This window comes from Hyperolius riggenbachi, chromosome 10 (assembly GCF_040937935.1).
Source record: "Hyperolius riggenbachi isolate aHypRig1 chromosome 10, aHypRig1.pri, whole genome shotgun sequence".
Taxonomy (NCBI): domain Eukaryota; kingdom Metazoa; phylum Chordata; class Amphibia; order Anura; family Hyperoliidae; genus Hyperolius; species Hyperolius riggenbachi.
Window position 1 is genome coordinate 244111388 of NC_090655.1, and position 19093 is coordinate 244130480.

The 19093-nt window shown below is 51.6% G+C and overlaps 1 protein-coding gene across 1 annotated transcript in view; it reads left to right on the forward strand.

The window, feature by feature from the left end:
* The window catches only part of LOC137537023 (uncharacterized), a 213715-nt gene that overhangs the window by 169041 nt on the left and 25581 nt on the right, over positions 1–19093 (forward strand). Inside the window, 6 exon segments of the mRNA XM_068259179.1 lie at positions 5526–5816; positions 6243–8614; positions 8721–9562; positions 11662–11848; positions 11939–12317; positions 16973–17016. Of these exon segments, the coding sequence (XP_068115280.1) occupies positions 5526–5816; positions 6243–8614; positions 8721–9562; positions 11662–11848; positions 11939–12317; positions 16973–17016 (4115 nt within the window).

Consider the following 19093-nt stretch of genomic DNA (forward strand, 5'->3'; position numbering starts at 1 on the left):
AGTGTCATCCTCCTCCCCTTCCAGGCAATGTCACCCTCCTTCCGCCCAGTGTCGCCCTCTCAGCCGCATCCAGTTTCACTATCCCACCCTACTCAGCAGCTCCATCCCGCCAGCACCCAGTGGGCCAGAACATTTAATTAAATTATGTCTAAGGTAACATTTGCTGCATTTTTATATGTGTATTTTTCATGTGTGGGTGGATAATGCTTACTGAATTTTAACGTGTGGGAGGTAATATTTTCCTAATTTCCGATTTGATGCATTTCATATGTCAAAAGTAACGTTTGCTGTATTCCATGTGTTAGGGAAATCATTTGCTGCATTCATTTGTCGGAAGTTGGGGTTGTTGCATATCATGTTTCAGATGTAATGGTTCTTGCATTTCATGCATTGGAGGCAGTGGCGGCGCCAGGGGGGTGCTTGGGGGTGCTCGAGCACCCCCTAGAATTGTCCAAGCACCCCCAAAGCACCCCCTGGAGTGAACTGACTTCAGGCGTCTAAAAGACGCCAAGTCAGTTCACACACCGGCAGCACGGAGCAGCAGGCAGGGCTACGGTAAGATGGCCGCCCGGAGCCCTGTTCTGCAGACTTCGGGCGGCCATTTTCCCGTAGCCCTGCTCTCTGCATGCAGGCAGGAAGTCTCGTCATGACGTCGGGAAGGAAGAGGATCGTGGGCGCGCGGGCGCTGCGCGCCACAATGAGGTCGGGACTCGGGACGGGAGGTCGGGAAAGAAGGTCTTCTGGCTGTAGGTGAGTAAATGGGTTTTTCTTTTCTTTTTCAGGTGATGCGGATTGTGCATATTGGGGTCATATCTGCTACGGATTGTGCATATTGGGGTCATATCTGCCACGGATTGTGCATATTGGGGTCATATCTGCCACGGATTGTGCATATTGGGGTCATATCTGCCACGGATTGTGCATATTGGGGTCATATCTGCCACGGATTGTGCATATTGGGGTCATATCTGCTACGGATTGTGCATATTGGGGTCATATCTGCTACGGATTGTGCATATTGGGGCGATATCTGCTACCGATTGTGCATGTTGGGGTCATTTCTGCTACCGATTGTGCATATTGGGGTCATTTCTGCTACCGATTGTGCATATTGGGGTCATTTCTGCTACCGATTGTGCATATTGGGGTCATTTCTGCTACCGATTGTGCATATTGGGGTCATATCTGCTACCGATTGTGCATATTGGGGTCATATCTGCTACCGATTGTGCATATTGGGGTCATATCTGCTACCGATTGTGCATATTGGGGTCATATCTGCTACCGATTGTGCATATTGGGGTCATATCTGCTACCGATTGTGCATATTGGGGTCATATCTGCTACCGATTGTGCATATTGGGGTCATATCTGCTACCGATTGTGCATATTGGGGTCATATCTGCTACCGATTGTGCATATTGGGGCCATATCTGCTACCGATTGTGCATATTGGGACCATATCTGCCACCGATTGTGCATATTGGGACCATATCTGCCACCGATTGTGCATATTGGGACCATATCTGCCACCGATTGTGCATATTGGGACCATATCTGCCACCGATTGTGCATATTGGGACCATATCTGCCACCGATTGTGCATATTGGGACCATATCTGCCACCGATTGTGCATATTGGGACCATATCTGCCACCGATTGTGCATATTGGGACCATATCTGCCACCGATTGTGCATATTGGGACCATATCTGCCACCGATTGTGCATATTGGGACCATATCTGCCACCGATTGTGCATATTGGGACCATATCTGCCACCGATTGTGCATATTGGGACCATATCTGCCACCGATTGTGCATATTGGGACCATATCTGCCACCGATTGTGCATATTGGGACCATATCTGCTACCGATTGTGCATATTGGGACCATATCTGCTACCGATTGTGCATATTGGGACCATATCTGCTACCGATTGTGCATATTGGGGCCATATCTGATAACGATTGTGCATATTGGGGCCATATCTGATAACGATTGTGCATATTGGGGTCATATCTGCTAACGATTGTGCATATTGGGGTCATATCTGCTACCGATTGTGCATATTGGGGCTATATCTGATAACGATTGTGCATATTGGGGCCATATCTGATAACGATTGTGCATATTGGGGCCATATCTGATAACGATTGTGCATATTGGGGCCATATCTGATAACGATTGTGCATATTGGGGTCATTGGACGTGTTTTTTGTTAAAATCTGCTCACATTACGTGTATTTTCTTGAGAAAACCTGCACAATTATGTGAATTTTCTGGGAAAAGGGTCACCAAAACTTGGGCCCTCTGTCTTTGCGTTGCACTTTTAAAGGGAACCCGAGGTGAGAATAATATTGAGGCTGCCATATTTATCTCCCTTTAAGCAATACCAGTTGCCTGGCTGCCGTGCTGGTCCTCTGCCTCTTATTCTTTCAACCATAGACCCTGAACAAGCATGCAGCAGGTCAGGGGTTTCTGACAATATTGTCAGAACTGACAAGATTAGCTGCATGGCTTGTTTCTGGTGTAATTCAGTTCACTACTACAGCCAAATAGATCAGCAGGGCTGCCAGGCAACTAGTATTGTTTAAAAGGAAATAAATATGGCAGCCACCATATCACTCTCACCCTGGGTTCACTTTAAATTACAGTTAGCCCCGCCCTCATCCGGTCATGACCACGCCCATTTCTTCGCCGCGGCGCGCTTCGCGCGCCGCAGGTTGTGGCCACACCCATTTTTGGCGCGGCGCGCTTCGCGCGCCGCAGGTCGTCAGCTCCCCCGGAAATTGGTCCAGCACCTGCATAGCACCCCCTAAAAAAATTTCCTGGAGCCGCCACTGATTGGAGGTAATAGTTGTTGCTTATTATGTGTCGGAAGTAAGGTTTTTGCATACCATGTGTGAGAAGTAGGGGTTGTTGCCAGGGCTATGGAGTCGGAGTCGAGGAGTCGGGGCAATTTTGGGCACCTGGAGTTGGAGTCGTTGATTTCATAAACTGAGGAGTCGGAGTCAGGAGTCGGATGATTTTTGTACAAAATCCACAGCCCTGTTAAGTATTAGACTAAGGAGTCGGAGTCAGAGCCATTTTGGGTACCCGGAGTCGGAGTTGGAGTCGGGAGTCGTGGTTTCATAAACTGAGGAGTCTGAATCGGAAGATTTTTGTACCGACTCCACAGCCCTGGTTGTTGCATATCATGTGTCAGAGGTAATGGTTCTTGCATTTGATGTGTCGGAGGTAACGGTTGTTGCAGTTTATATGTCAGAGGTAATGGTTGCTGCATTTATTACTTGATGGTCATAGTTGGCTACATTTGCTGCTTTGGGATCATTGTTGCAGCATTTGACATTCTTTTGTCATCTCATGATTACTAAATGGTATGCTAATAAATAGCAGTTTCTGCTGATTTATCATCTGCGCATCCATGATGCAAATCTTCTTTCTCACCACATCATGGCAGAAACACTGCTTCCTTATAGTTTGTGGCATGTCTAATTACTCTTAGGCTCCCTGCACACTGCATGTGATTCCGATTTTTAATCGTTACTGCATGCTGTTTTTTCTGCGTTATTCTGTTGCTAGCATTCAGGGAAAATTGGAATCGCAAATCGGATTTGCAGTGTGCAGGGAGCCTTATGCTGGGTACACACTATGAGATTTTCTGGTCGATTTACTGTCAGATGGATTATTTCCAACATGTCCGATTTGCTTTTCGATTGTTTTCCGAGCATTTTCCGATCGATTTCCGTGCACTTTAATATGAAATCGATCGGAAAGCAAATCGAACATGTTGGAAATAATCCATCTGACAGTAAATCGACCAGAAAATCTCAGTGTGTACCCATCATTAGAGTAACTTTGCCTAACTGTTGTGGGAGGAAACTCTGGCCTGCCGCCTCACTGTTATGCGTTACCTATGTTAGCCCCGCTCACATGATGTCATGACCATGCCCATTTTTTTGCAGCGGCGCGCTACGCGCGCCGCACTGACGTACCTTAGCACCTGTACTGTTGGCTGCGATCATGCTTGGGGCTGGTGTACCGGGCTGGCTGTGTGCTCTGTTGTGCATGCTTGGCCGTGTTTGCTCCTGCATATCACAGCGTTCTGTGCTAGTGCATTACTACCGCCGTGACCTCTTGTGCAGCACTTTACAAAGTACATAGCCATGTCACTGACTGCTCTCAGAGGAGCTCCCCATTTAATCCCTACCATAGTCTAATGTCCTACTTATGTATTTTTTGTTTATGTATTTTTTTTTCTTTTTTAGGGGGGGGGGGGGGGGGGGGGTAAAGTCTACCGCTTTCTACATTGAAATGTTTGTTTTGTTTTTTTGGTCCATATTGACATGTAAGCATCATGCAGTTGGCTCCACTCACATGTCATGGCCACACCCTGGCTCCACCCACATGTCATGTCACGCCCACTTTCCCGCGCAATGAACACACCCCTTTTTTCGGCGCGGCGCGCTTCGCGCGCCGCAGGTTGTGGGCCTCGGCCTGCAGTCCGCTTGGGGCCACAAAAACCTTAGCTGCACCCCTGGCCTGGGTCCAGCACTACGCAGATGTGATGTCCCCGCCGCACCGGGTTCTGGACGACCTGGGTATCTGGTGGGGGGAGTATGAGGTGGCGATCAAGCTCCACACTAAGGAGGGGGTCGTCACCCATATTCCCCGGTCCGCCCTGATAGGACGTGATAAGATCATCGTCTACTACCCAGGTCAGCCCAGAACATGCAACCGGTGCGACAAGAGGGGACATCTGGCTAGTAATTGCCCCAATCCCAGATGTGGTAGGTGCCAGGAGTTCGGGCATTCCTCAGGGAGTTGCAAAAAGATCAAATGTAATTTTTGTTTTGAATTTGGCCACCCCTACACGGAGTGCCCGACCTCCTGGAACGCCATGCCTGTGGACCTCAGGAAGGCCATGCTGGTTCGTATGGACGAGGAGAACCAGTCTGTCCCATTGTCAGCCCCCAGTGTTCCCGTCCAGTCTGTTCCAGCTCCTAATGTATCCAAGTCTGTTGTTAACCTGTCCTCTGTAGCCCCTTCCTCTGGTTCTCCTCAAGCCAGCATGGCCCCTGTGGGGCAGCCTGGGCCCAGGTCATCGGCTTTTCTCCGGGATGCTGCGCATGGTGGTGGTGACTCTCCCCCCGGGGAGCAGCAACCTAGGCCTGAAAGGAATAGGAGGGGTGGGGGTCTGAGACCTCTCCCCCCTGTTCTTGTAACAAACCCCCCTGCCCCTCAACCTGCGCCCAGGAGGAGCAAACCTCCTGTGTCCGTCCCCCCTGCCACTATCCCTCCCCCTCCTGCTCCTGTTTTGCCACCTCCCGCCCCTGGCCCTCCTGATTTAGTTTTACCCGCTCCCACTCCTGCTCCTGCCTTGTCCCCCCCCACCCCTGGCCCTCCTGCTCCTGTTTTGCCCCCTCCCGCCCCTCCTGACCCTCCTTCCCCCCCCCCTCCCTTTGGCAGTGGGACTGCCACTCCTGCTGTTAGCCCGGTTCCTGTGGCCTTTGCCTTTTCAGCCCCCAGCTCAACGGGGGCTGCTCTTTTCCCGTGGAAGCGGGAGCATCTGTCAGCAGAGGAATTGGAATACCTCGAGCAGCGCTCTAAAATAAAGAAGAAAATGGGTAGTAGCGCTAAGTCCCTGTCCAGGGCCCCCCCTGAGGAAAAGAGGGAGGCCAAAAGATTGGCCATCACACAGAGGAGGCAAAAGGACAAAGTGGACCTTAGCCTGTCCAACAGGTTCGAAGTCCTGACTACCTCTCCCCTCGCTTCAGAGGAGGAGGAGATGGCGGTTGGGAGTTCTGATGCAGGTGAGGGGGCATTGTAGCTTCGTGTTTATGTTTTTTTCCTTTATTGCATATGTAGAATATGGTTTGTACTTATAGCACTGTTTTGCTGCATTGTAATTTGGAACAGATTTGTTCCTTGGTTATTTTTGTCCCTTGTTGTGTTGCATACTTCTTAATTTTATTTATCACATCGTATGCTGTATGGTATTATCTCTGATTTATGAGCATACTTTTTACCTTATTTATTTCCTGTATGCCTTAAGTTTTTGATTAAAAAAAAATTCCCTGCAGTAGTGTGAGTGTGTTGCTCCTGACTTCCAGGAGGGGTCTCTTCAAGCTGCTTTTCAAGCTGATTTTGGAGCCTTCTTTCTGGGCACTGTTGGACCTGAAGTCCCTGCTCCGGGCCTTGCCGGGCAGGGGCTTTCCTGCTCTAACTGGCCGCTCCAGGCATGGAGCGGCCAGCTTATACACCCCCTATTTCTACACCTTACCAGGAGGATAACAGCCCTCCATCCGAGGGGTCCTTAGCAGACATTGTAATCCTGTGGCAGCGTGAAGTCAAAGACTGCACCGAGACCCTGCAAGAGCTGAAAAGAAATGTCAAACTTATCAAGCATAGGTTTGGCATAAGCTGGAGGCCGGAGTTTGTGCAGACAAATGAAGAGCTGGTTGCCCTAAGGGGTGAAATCTGGGTCCAGAAGACCAGACTTGCTGGCCTGGAAAGAATAGGGGGCCCTCTCGCAGAGCAGCCGGGCCACAAAAGGCGTTTTGCACGCATGTTGCGACCTGGCATAGACTCTGACTCGGAGGATGAGGAGTGTACCATCGTGGAGGAGCAGAGCACCCCCAGGGGAATCCCTACCTGGGTCAAGGATGAGGACGACGATACCTCCCCAGCACCATCGCAGCCGATAACACCAGGGCAAGGTGAGGTGTTTGGGAGTGATGGAGGAAGAGGGAGTGAGGGTCTGATGGCCCTGAAGGATGATGGAGTGGCTGTGAGGGGAGTACCTGACTCTGCGGTGGGTGCCCGGGAATGTGCAGGTGGTGCCTGTGCTGCTGTCCTTGCTGCTGGGGGTCTGGGTAGCATTCCTGCTGCCGGGGCCTCTGGTGAGGAAGTGGATGGCGGTGTGGGTACTGCTGGTGCTGAGGCCTTGCTGGCCGTGCCCCCCTCTATAGCACCTAAAGGTGGGGTTGATGGGGCTGTGATGGCCTCCCCGGGTGCCCGCACTGACCTCCCCCCGGATGGAGCTTTGGATCCTGCTATGGTGCCCTTGTCTGGGTCCCTGGTGGGGTCTGGGGCAAAGTCGGGGGGTAAAAAGTGCACCCAGAGGTCTGGGGAAAGCCTACCTGATGCTGTGGATGTCTCCCAAGATGGCGCCGGGTCTGCTGAGAACGCCAGGACCACGCTGAAGCCACTTCCGGTTTGCCGACAGGAAGTGATGTCATTGCCGCCGCCGCGACCGGAAGTGACGTTATTAGCGGCCCCGAAACTGGAAGTTGCTGCTAATGCGGCCAGGGAGGCGAAAGGAATGCAAATGGAGGAGGTGGTGGCTACAGAAGGTGGGCAGGAAGCCCTAGGACCTGCTGCTGAGGCTGGAGAGCCAAAGAAAGCTGGAGAGGAAGGTCAAGAGGCCCAGGAACTGTGTCCAGACAGCGAGCAGGATCTGTTTGCTAAGGGTGGCCAGCCGTCTGAAAGGGAAGACGAACATGGACCTAACCAAAGGGTGAAGATGGGTGAGACCAAACCTAATTTACCTAAACTTAAGAAACTTAAGAAAAAGGGAAAGAATAAATCTAGCAAAGTTACTAAGGTTGTGGTGGGAGGGTTTGTGAGAAAGGGTAAGACAAGCAAGGTGAAGAAAAACCTTCCTATCTCTCAAGTGGAAGAGACTGAACTTTCCTCAATGGAGGAGGATGGGAGGGAGGAAAATTTAAATATGGGCGGTGGCCAAGATGTGACATGTTTGCCTGGTACAAAGATTGTGGAAACATTGCCTGCAGAGAAGTGTGGTAATGAAGCTGGTGAGAAGGAGGATCTGTCTGGGGGCGGAGCAGAGAATGCAGATCTAATTCCCTCCAGTCTTCCTAGTAGAAAGGTCGCACAAGGTGGTGTGGGAGGGAAGGAAAGTGTGTCTTCTCCACAGGGTGGTGTGGGAGGGAAGGAAAATGTGTCTTCTTCGAATAAGGAGGGGAGGGTTAAAGAATCTTTCTCCCTCCATCAGGCGGAGGATGGTGCGATAGTGATGGTTGAGAAACAGAAAGAGGAAGAGATTCCAAAGAGGTCTAGGAAGAGTGCTCTAGACTTTATGTTTGAAAGGAACCTTTACTCAGACTTTGAGTCTGATGATGAAAGTAAAAAGAAAAAAAAGAAAAAGAAACATCTGGAGCCTCCTCCAGTAGTGAAGGAGGATATAATTACTGAATTCAAGACAGCAAATCTCACCTATAGGTTGGAAAAAACTAGATTGATTATTATCGATGATCATACTAACGAAACTCTTATTCGTATGGTGGAGCCGGGGAGTAATTTTGATGGCCTTCATCTGGTGGGCATGGGTGAACCAAATTGTGGCCCTCAGATGGAATTCCGGGCTGATGGTAGAAAAATTGTGGTGGAAAACGAATTAATTAAAACGTTTTCCTTCAAAGGGAAGCAAACCTTTATGGAGACCATCTTTGGGCTGGGCCCAAACGCCCCCAGGTACAAGGCTCCCAGGTCCCCTGCTTCACCAGCGGATATTGTTGTTGAAACCAGTGAGAGTCCTGCGGTGGAGGTTGCCAGTGGGGGTGCTACCGAGCCGGAAGTGCCAGAGCTGGTGAGCGTAGTGAGGGTGGGCTTGGGTGGGCTTTCCCGCCCTGGGTCCAGCTTCCAACCCAGGGGCCCTTGCTCAACTGGCAGGTTCAGCTCGGGGTGCACCTCAGGCGCAGCCCATGTCTTATTCTAGGGCAGCTCGGGCTGCTAACCCTGGGAGGAGAGTCCTAGCTCCTCTGGAGACAGAATCGGAGGCTTACACCCCAGGTCGGCGGAACGTGGTTCGTCTCAAGTGGGAACATAGCTCTACAATACCCACTAAAAGGGAGTTTGTAAAATATCTGCTCGACCTGGGGTTCACGCCTTGTGATCTTTTTGCGATCCTGGCTCCAGGGGACCCTCCGCAGTACTACGATGTGAGCTTTCTCTCACAGCATGGGATGGAGAGTTTCCTGGAGGAGAGGCTGAAAGACTCGGTGAATAATTTGTGGCGTGGGTTCACAGTCCTCCCTCTTTCCAGACAGTCTGTCGAGAAGAGAGCTCACATCGTAGTGCAAAATGAGAGCATCCCGGTTCGTGATTTGATGGCCTGGGTCCAGCACTACGCAGATGTGATGTCCCCGCCGCACCGGGTTCTGGACGACCTGGGTATCTGGTGGGGGGAGTATGAGGTGGCGATCAAGCTCCACACTAAGGAGGGGGTCGTCACCCATATTCCCCGGTCCGCCCTGATAGGACGTGATAAGATCATCGTCTACTACCCAGGTCAGCCCAGAACATGCAACCGGTGCGGCAAGAGGGGACATCTGGCTAGTAATTACCCCAATCCCAGATGTGGTAGGTGCCAGGAGTTCGGGCATTCCTCAGGAAGTTGCAAAAAGATCAAATGTAATTTTTGTTTTGAATTTGGCCACCCCTACACGGAGTGCCCGACCTCCTGGAACGCCATGCCTGTGGACCTCAGGAAGGCCATGCTGTTTCGTATGGACGAGGAGAACCAGTCTGTCCCATTGTCAGTCCCCAGTGTTCCCGTCCAGTCTGTTCCAGCTCAGAATCAGAATCAGATTTATTTCGCCAAATACAGCAAGCGCTGTATTCGGAATTAATTGTGGTACACATGGCATAACATAGTATAGTACAAGACACACGACACAGACAATTTAGAAAAACTGCAGTAATGCTGTACATGACAGAAACTGGGTAATGGTATACATACAGAAACTGGGTAATGGTATACATACAGAAACTGGGTCGTCAGTTAGTAGTTCCTGCCGTGCAGGAGCAGACTACTAGTACTAATAGTCACAATAATGGTGGTGATGGTGGCCCCAGTACAGACTCCATGCAGTGAGAGCGAGGGCAGGCAGCAGCGAGAACTGTCCGAGAGACCCCGCTAGGGCCTGCCAGTAGGCGGCCCCGCCGGGGGAAGGTTGGAGTTAAGCAGCAGAACCGCTTTGGGAAAGAAGGTGTTTTTCCGTCTGGTGGTTTTGCATGGTATAGTCCTGTAGCGGCGGCCCAGGGGGAGGAGCTTGAAGTAGCGGCTGCCTGGGTGGGAGGGGTCACGGGAAATCACGGTGGCCCTCTTCAGCATCCTCGCGGAGTGGAGGAGATCAAGAGGTGGAAGAGGAGATCCGATGATTCTCTCTGCGTCAGCTATGACTCTCTGCAGTTTGTGTTTGTCGCTGGCCGTTGCGCCCGCATGCCAGACGATGATTGAGGAGCAGAGGATGGATTCTATAGTGGCAGTATAGAAACTGGTCAGCAGTTCCCTGGGCATGCCGAATCTCTTCAGTTGTCGCAGGAAGAACAATCTCTGCTGAGATTTCTTCTGTATATTGGAAGTGTTCTGCCCCCATTTCAGATTGTTAGTGAGGGTTGTGCCGAGGAACCGCACGGATGTAACCCTAGTGACTTCGGTACCCCCAATGAGGACAGGTGGGAGGGGGGGAGGGTTCCTCCTGAAGTCTACGACTAGTTCAACAGTCTTTGCGGCATTGAGAACTAGGTTATTGTCTTTGCACCAGTTGCAGATTCTCTCAACTTCGCCGCGGTACTCATGCTCTCCGTTGCTGCCAATTAGGCCGATGATAGTGGTGTCGTCTGCAAATTTGATGACTTTCACAGAGTCGGCGGATGATATACAGTTGTTGGTATAGAGGGAGAACAATAGCGGTGACAGTACACAGCCTTGTGGAGCCCCTGTGTTGGTGGTTCTGACACTGGAGTAGCAGTTTCCAAGCTTCACCTGTTGCGTCCTGTTAGTCAGGAAGTCCTTGATCCATATTCGAAGGGTGGGATCTACTCCGAGCTGCATCAGATTGGTGAGCAGGATGTCCGGGCAGATCGTATTGAACGCCGAGCTAAAGTCCAGAAACAGGATCCTAGCATAGGAGGCAGGGTTGTCTAGGTGTTCTGTGATGTATGCCAGGCTGGCATTGATGGCGTCCTCCACGGATCTGTTAGCTCTATAAGCAAATTGAAACTGGTCGAGGTGAGCGTCCGTGTACTTCTTCAGGTGGACAAGGACCAGCCGCTCAAGGAGCTTCATAATGTTGGAAGTTAGAGCCACTGGTCGGAAGTTGTTGTGCTCAGTGCTGCCGGATTTTTTGGGGACTGGTACGATTGCGGACCGCTTGAAACAGGAGGGTACTGCACCGTCCGATAATGACCGCTCGAATATGGAGGTGAGCACAGGGGCTAACTGGTCGGCACAGGTTCTCAGGCAGATCGACGACACTCCATCTGGGCCAGAAGACTTCCTGGGATTCAGTTTACGGAGGTGCCGGAGAACCTCTGATTCATGGACAGCGACAGGAGCCAGGGCACCGAGTTCGTCCGAGGGGGAGGTCACCTTAGCCGTGGCTGATTGGTCCACGTGCAGGTTTGGATGTTGCTCGAACCTACAGTAGAACTCATTGAGCTCTTCCGCTAGCCGAAGGCTCGGTGTCACAGACTGAGGTGCGGGTTTAAGGTTCGTGGCAGCTCTCAGGCCCTTCCATACCTCCCGTGTATTGTTTGATTGGAGGCAGAGCTCCAGCTTATCGGAGTAGGCCCTCTTTGCTAATCGCAGTTCTCTTTTCAGGGCGTACCTGGCCTCTCTGTATTTCTCAGGGGAGCCAGACCTGTGCGCTTCCTCTTTGCATTTCCGGAGTCGGCGGAGCTTATCGTTGAACCAAGGCTTGTTGTTGGGGAAAATCCTGAAGGTCTTGGATGGGATACACGCTTCTTCGCAGAAGCTGATGTAGGAGGAGACATTCTCGGCCCATTCATCAAGGGAGGGTGCCTCCAGGGTCGTCCAGTCGGTGGAGTCAAAACAGGCTTGGAGTTCCAGTTTTGCTTCTGCTGTCCATTTTTTGATGGTTTTGACAGTGGGCTTTGAGGTCTCCAGGAGCCGCCTGTATGTGGGGATCAGGTGGATTGTGTTGTGGTCAGAGTTTCCCAGAGGGGCACCTCGGGTGGCCTTGTATGCGTTCTTATGGACCGTGTAGCAGTGGTCCAGGGTGTTACCGTGTCTGGTCGGGCAGGTTATGTGTTGCCTGTAGCGGGGCATCTCATGTCTCAGGTTCGCCTTGTTAAAGTCGCCCAGGATGATGATCAGAGCCTCAGGGAGGGACGTCTCCCACCGCGAGATATAATCACTAAGGGCTTGCAGTGCAGTCTTGGGGCATGCGTCGGGAGGGATGTAGACCCCAACGAGGATAAGGGAAGAGAACTCCCTGGGGGAGTATTGAGGCCTGCAATTTATGGCCAGAAACTCAACATCTGGGGTACAGGTCTTGTTGAGAGTGGTGATGTTGGAGCACCAGGTGGTGTTGATATAAAAACAGATGCCCCCACCTCTCGTTTTCCCAGAAAGGGCTGCGTCCCGGTCTGCTCTTAGGAGGTTGTAGCCTGGTACGTGTAGAGAGTTGTCAGGGGTGCTGTCGCTCAGCCAAGTCTCAGTGAAGCAGAGAACAGGGGTGTTCTTACTGATCTGGGGTTTGCTACCAAGTAGGAGAAGCAACTCGTCCAGTTTGTTGGGGAGTGAGCAGACATTTGCAAGTAGGATGGCAGGGACGGGAGAGCGTAGTCCTTTCCTTTTGAGACGAACCAGGGCCCCAGCCCTCTTGCCTCTGTGGCGGCGTTTGTTCGGTGCTCGCTTGGACGTGAGGTGTTTGATGTGGGCGGTGACCGCACCCCAAAGGAGAGAGCCCCATGGAGGCTTGGGGCTGTCTGGGGGTTCCCATTTGAGGAGGGCTTCTCTGGATAGCGTAATTTGTGACCGAACAGAGCCCATGGCACAGATGTGGGGTGGTGCTTGGTTACAGGGCGGAGGGAGGCGCGGGCTGATCGTGTGAAGCAGGACAGCGGAGCCCAGCATGGTCGAGAAGCTGGTGAGGGGCTGGGGGGGAGGGGTCCCAAGGAACGGTGCAAAGTTCGACTCAGACTGCGGCCCGTTTGGCGTCGGGCTGGCCCGGCGCCGGGTATGGACCTGGCAGGTGATGTGGAGCGGTCTGTCCCGCGCAGCATGTGGCCCAAGTAGATGGCATGGAGCAGGTAGCCTATGGCCAGGGTAGGTGGAGTGGGGCAGGCAGCACAGCTCCGTATGAAGCCCGAGTGGATTTTGAGGGGCAGGCAGCTAAGCACAGAGGGATGGTGTGGCAGGCAGGCAGCACAGCACAGGAGGATGGGATGGCAGGCAGCACCACATGGGTGAGGTGGTATTTAGGAGCAGGCAGCCCACCCAGTATGGAGATAGATGGTATGTGGGTGGTGTGATAGGTAGAGGGTATGGAGCAGGCAGCAGCGGCTGAGCAAGCACAAGATAGTGGGTGCAAGCAGTGAGACTCACCCTAGATAAGATGGCACCGGCAGGAGGATCTGCAGCCGCTGGCAGAAGTGTCCCCGGAGGGGGAGGCTGGTCGTCCTGGAGGCTGGTCTCTGCTTACACCGACCCGCGGTGAGCAGGGTGGCCTTGTGGGGTAAAATGAAGGCTCTCTCCGATGCTGACGAGATGCTGGAGATCCGGCTGGAGGTATGCAGCCACGAGGGGTGGAGGAGGAGAGAGGGCCGGGCGGGCCAGATGGGAGTAGCGGTGCAGTGGTGATCCGAGGTGGAGGACCTTCGTGGGACATGCGGTTGCGATCTGAGGCAGCGGGCCTACGTGGGACCTCGTGGTAGCGAGGAGGCTGGAGTTACAGCGGCGGTGGTCCGGGGGCCCAAAGCAGAGGACCCTGTGTTGAGAGTTGGGATCGGGTGCGAAGCCGGATCAGCGGGCAGGAGTTTTCAGCAGTGACCCAAGGAGCCTGGATTTTCGGCGGGGGTCCGCAGTCAGCGATGAGGCAGCGGCAGGCAGTACCGGAGCAGTGGCGGCTGTCGATGGAGCAGAAGGCCGGCGTGGGACGACGTGCAGGCATCGGTGAGTACAGCCAGAGGATTTCAGCGGAGACCAGGAGCCTGGATGTTTCGGTTGGAGGTCAGCAGTCTACGAAGTCCGACGAGGCAGCGGCAGGCAGACAGGAGCAGTGGCGGCTGTCGGTGGAGCAGAAGGTCGGCGTGGGACCACGTGCAGGAGGCATCGGGTGAGTACAGTACAGCCAGAGACTGCTGCACTCGTGACAGAACCTAAAACTAAACTAAAAACTAATATAGCTAAAAACTAAATACCTCAAACTAATACTAATACACAAAACAAAAACAGACTTCTAAGCTAATTTATGTTGCCGGGAACTCAGGCAACATATGGAAAGAGCTACCTAGTTACGGGAGCCATGTGACCGAGGCGACCAGCTGGGGCGCCATCTTGGTATCCAAGTCTGTTGGTAACCTGTCCTCTGTAGCCCCTTCCTCTGGTTCTCCTCAAGCCAGCATGGCCCCTGTGGGGCAGCCTGGGCCCAGGTCATCGGCTTTTCTCCGGGATGCTGCGCGTGGTGGTGGTGACTCTCCTCCCGGGGAGCAGCAACCTAGGCCTGAAAGGAATAGGAGGGGTGGGGGTGGTCTGAGACCTCTCCCCCCTGTTCTTGTAACAAACCCCCCTGCCCCTCAACCTGCGCCCAGGAGGAGCAAACCTCCTGTGTCCGTCCCCCCTGCCACTATCCCTCCCCCTCCTGCTCCTGTTTTGCCACCTCCCGCCCCTGGCCCTCCTGATTTAGTTTTACCCGCTCCCACTCCTGCTCCTGCCTTGTCCCCCCCCACCCCTGGCCCTCCTGCTCCTGTTTTGCCCCCTCCCGCCCCTCCTGACCCTCCTTCCCCCCCCCCCCTCCCTCTGGCAGTGGGACTGCCACTCCTGCTGTTAGCCCGGTTCCTGTGGCCTTTGCCTTTTCAGCCCCCAGCTCAACGGGGGCTGCTCTTTTCCCGTGGAAGCGGGAGCATCTGTCAGCAGAGGAATTGGAATACCTCGAGCAGCGCTCTAAAATAAAGAAGAAAAGGAGTAGTAGCGCTAAGTCCCTGTCCAGGGCCCCCCCTGAGGAAAAGAGGGAGGTCAAATGATTGGCCATCACACAGAGGAGGCAAAAGGACAAAGTGGACCTTAGCCTGTCCAACAGGTTTGAAGTCCTGACTACCTCTCCCCTCGCTTCAGAGGAGGAGGAGATGGCGGTTGGGAGTTCTGATGCAGGTGGGGGGGCATTGTAGCTTCATGTTTATGTTTTTTTCCTTTATTGCATATGTAGAATATGGTTTGTACTTATAGGACTGTTTGCTGCATTGTAATTTGGAACAGATTTGTTCCTTGGTTATTTTTGTCCCTTGTTGTGTTGCATACTTCTTAATTTTATTTATCACATCGTATGCTGTATGGTATTATCTCTGATTTATGAGCATACTTTTTACCTTATTTATTTCCTGTATGCCTTAAGTTTTTGATTAAAAAAAAATTTCCCTGCTGTGGACAGGAGAAGGGGAGGGGGGTGGACACACAGAGAAGGGGAGAAGATGGACAGAGGGCAGGGAGTGGGCAGAGAAGGGAGGAGGGCCGAGCAGAGAGCAGAAATGTTTGTTTGCACACAATATCCACATGCTGCAATCATGCTTTACATGTATTTCACCTATATGCTCATCTGTGTACTTTGAATGCAAACGTCGCACAGTGAACGAAAGCATTCCCCAAAGCATTCCCAGAAGTAAAGTGCAGCTGTTTAGAGCAGTGCAGGAGGATCATATTGCCCTGCAATCACAGTGCCTGCAAAGTTACTGAGCTGAGCCAAAAGCTTCCAATGTGTTCACTGTGCACAACTACGGAACATATAGCCTATAATCAGCAGCACGTTATAGCCAGTATGTGTGCTCTACACATATCTGGCAGTGGCACCCATGTCCCCTCTCTCTCATCTACCTGTCTCCCTGCAAGGCTGCCTTCCATCCAACAGAGCGATCTATCTCAGCTCTAGTGTTGTCCGGATCATGAACGATTCGGATCTTTGATCCGAATCTATTCTGTGAGTTGAATCATCCGAATCATCAAAATGAGTGATTCGGATTGCAAAAGGGGCGGGGCCAGGAGCGACACGCCCCCCTCTCAGCGGGCAGCGGGTCCTGGAAGCAGAGCAGAGATGGATCGCTGTGTTGGAGAGGAGCCAGCCTTGCAGGGACAGGTAGATGGGAGAGAGGGGACATGGGTGCCACTGCCAGATATGTGTAGAGCATACATACTGGCTATAACGTGCTGCTGAATATAGGCTGCCTGTTCCGTAGTTGCGCACAGTGAACACATTGGAAGCTTTTGGCTCAGCTCAGCACAGCTCAGTAACTTTGCAGGCACTGTGATTGCTGTGCAATATGATCCTCCTGCACTCGGCACTAAACAGCTGCACTTTACTTCTGGGAATGCTTTGGGGAATGCTTTCTTTCACTGTGTGATGTTTGCATTCAAAGTACACAGATGAGCATATAGGTGAAATGCATGTAAAGCATATGATTGCAGCATGTGGGTATTGTGTGCAAGCAAACATTTCTGCTCTCTGCTCACTCCTTGCCCTCTGTCCATCTTCTCTGTGTGCCTACCCCCTCCCCTTCTCCTGTCCACAGCAGGGAAAGACCTGTCCTACTATTCATTTCACCCCCGAATGCTTCAGTAGTAAAATGATCCGAGATTCGGATCAAAGATCCGGATCTTTTCAATGATCCGATTCGAATCATCCGGATCATTGAAAAGATCCGAACTTCCCATCTCTACTCAGCTCTGCTTCCAGGACCCCGCTGCCCACTGAGAGGGGGTGTGTTGCTCCTGGCCCCGCCCCTTTTTCGATCCGAATCACTCATTTTGATGATTCGGATGATTCGACTCACAAAATAGATTCGGATCAAAGATCTGAATCGTTCATGATCCGGACAACACGAATCTCTACTTCCCATCTCTAAAACTTACAAAGTTACAAGTAGGAGGAGTGATCACAATGGCAGGAAGTGATGTGGCCCATAGACAGGAAGTGATGTAACGCACCAGGAAGAGAAGTTGCAGGAAGTGAAGAAAACATATTGCTGGAAGAGGTAATTGTGTGATTGTGGTTATATATAGAGCAGAGCAGAGGTCGGGGTGGACATACTTTGTTACAGAGGAGGTCATAGTACACATGTCACTATCCTGAACATCCCCCTTGAAGTAATTTCGATACAAGAGACTTTTATATAACTGTTGTGTTTGCCAGTTTCCTACAGTCCCTTCCCCTCACATGTGACATGGATTATGGTTGTTATCTCTCCTTACTATTAATAATTCAGTTACATCACAGAGCCAAAAGACATGCACAGCCAGTATAGCCCCTCTGTAACTCACTCACCCCCTGCCCAGCATTGTCATTATCCTCCAGTATGTAATGATTTACCGTGCCCCTCTCTAGTAATGCCATTTCCCCTCAGTATAGCCATGTCCCCCAGCATTGCCTTTATCCTCCAGTATCAAATGTCCCTCCCCCACCCCAGAGCCGGATTAAGGCCAAATGGGGCCCTAAGCAAAGTAGCCGATTTGGGCCCCCTCCCTCCACTACCCTTTAAAATTTTTACTAAAAATGTGTTTTATTTAAAAAAGAGTGATGTGGATTGGAGAATAACGGAGAGTGACGCTGGGGCACGGAGGTGTGGCAAGACTCCCAATACACACATAAGGTGTCCAAGGGGAAGGGTCTGGATTACCGTGCAGATGGGGCAGTGGTGCATCTCGGGAAAAAGGTGCCTATGGGAAGCACTAAAGTTGTGCCCCTTTTGGGAATAGAGGGTGAGGTGGTGCGTGCCTATTTAATTTCACATTTTTGCTAAAGAAAAAAAAATGGACACCCAATCTTTTTATAGACAGACACACCACACATACAGCACTACAAGTGACAGACTCACCATCACAGCACTACAAATGACAAACACACACACCACAGCACTACAAGAGACAGACACACCACACACACGGCACTACAAGTTACAGACTCATCATCACAGCACTACAAGTGACAAACACACACACAGCACTACAAGTGACAGACTCACCATCACAGCACTACAAGTGACAAACACACACCACAGCACTGCAAGTGACAGACTCACCCTAACCGCACTACAAGTGACAGACACACCACACACACAGCACTACAAGTGACAGAAACACCACACACACAGCACTACAAGTCACAGACACACCACACACATAACACTTCAAGTAGCAGACACACCATACACACAGCACTACAAATGACAAACACACCACAGAACTACAAGTCACAGACTCCCCCACACACTACAGAACTACAAGTGACAGACACATACCACACACACAGCACTACAAGTCCCAGACTCACCCTCACACTACAGAACTACAAGTGAAAGACACACCACACACACAGCACTACAAGTGACAGAAACGCCACACACACAGCACTACAAGTCACAGACACATACCACACACACAGCATTGCAAGTGACAGACACGTCACACACAGCACTACAAGTGACAGACACACCATACACACAGCACTACAAGTGACAGACTCACCATACGCACAGCACTACAAGTAACAGACTCACCCTCACAGAACTCCAAGTCACAAACACACCACACACACTGCACTACAAATGACAAACACACCACAGCACTACAAGTCACAGACTCCCCCACACACCACAGCACTACAAGAGACACACACCACACACACAGCACTACAAGTCACAGACTCAACCTCACAGAACTCCAAGTCACAAACACACCACACACACTGCACTACAAATGACAAACACACCACAGCACTACAAGTCACAGACTCCCCCACACACTACAGAACTACAAGTGACAGACACATACCACACACCACAGCACTACAAGAGACACACACCACACACACAGCACTACAAGTCACAGACTCAACCTCACACTACAGAACTACAAGTGACAGACACACACCACACACACACACACACACACACACACACACACAACACTACAAGCGACAGACACAACATACACACAGCACTACAAGTGACAGAAACACCAAACACACAGCACTACAAGTGACAGACACACAACACTGCAAGTAACAAACACACCATACACACAGCACTACAAGTGACAGACTCGCCCTCACAG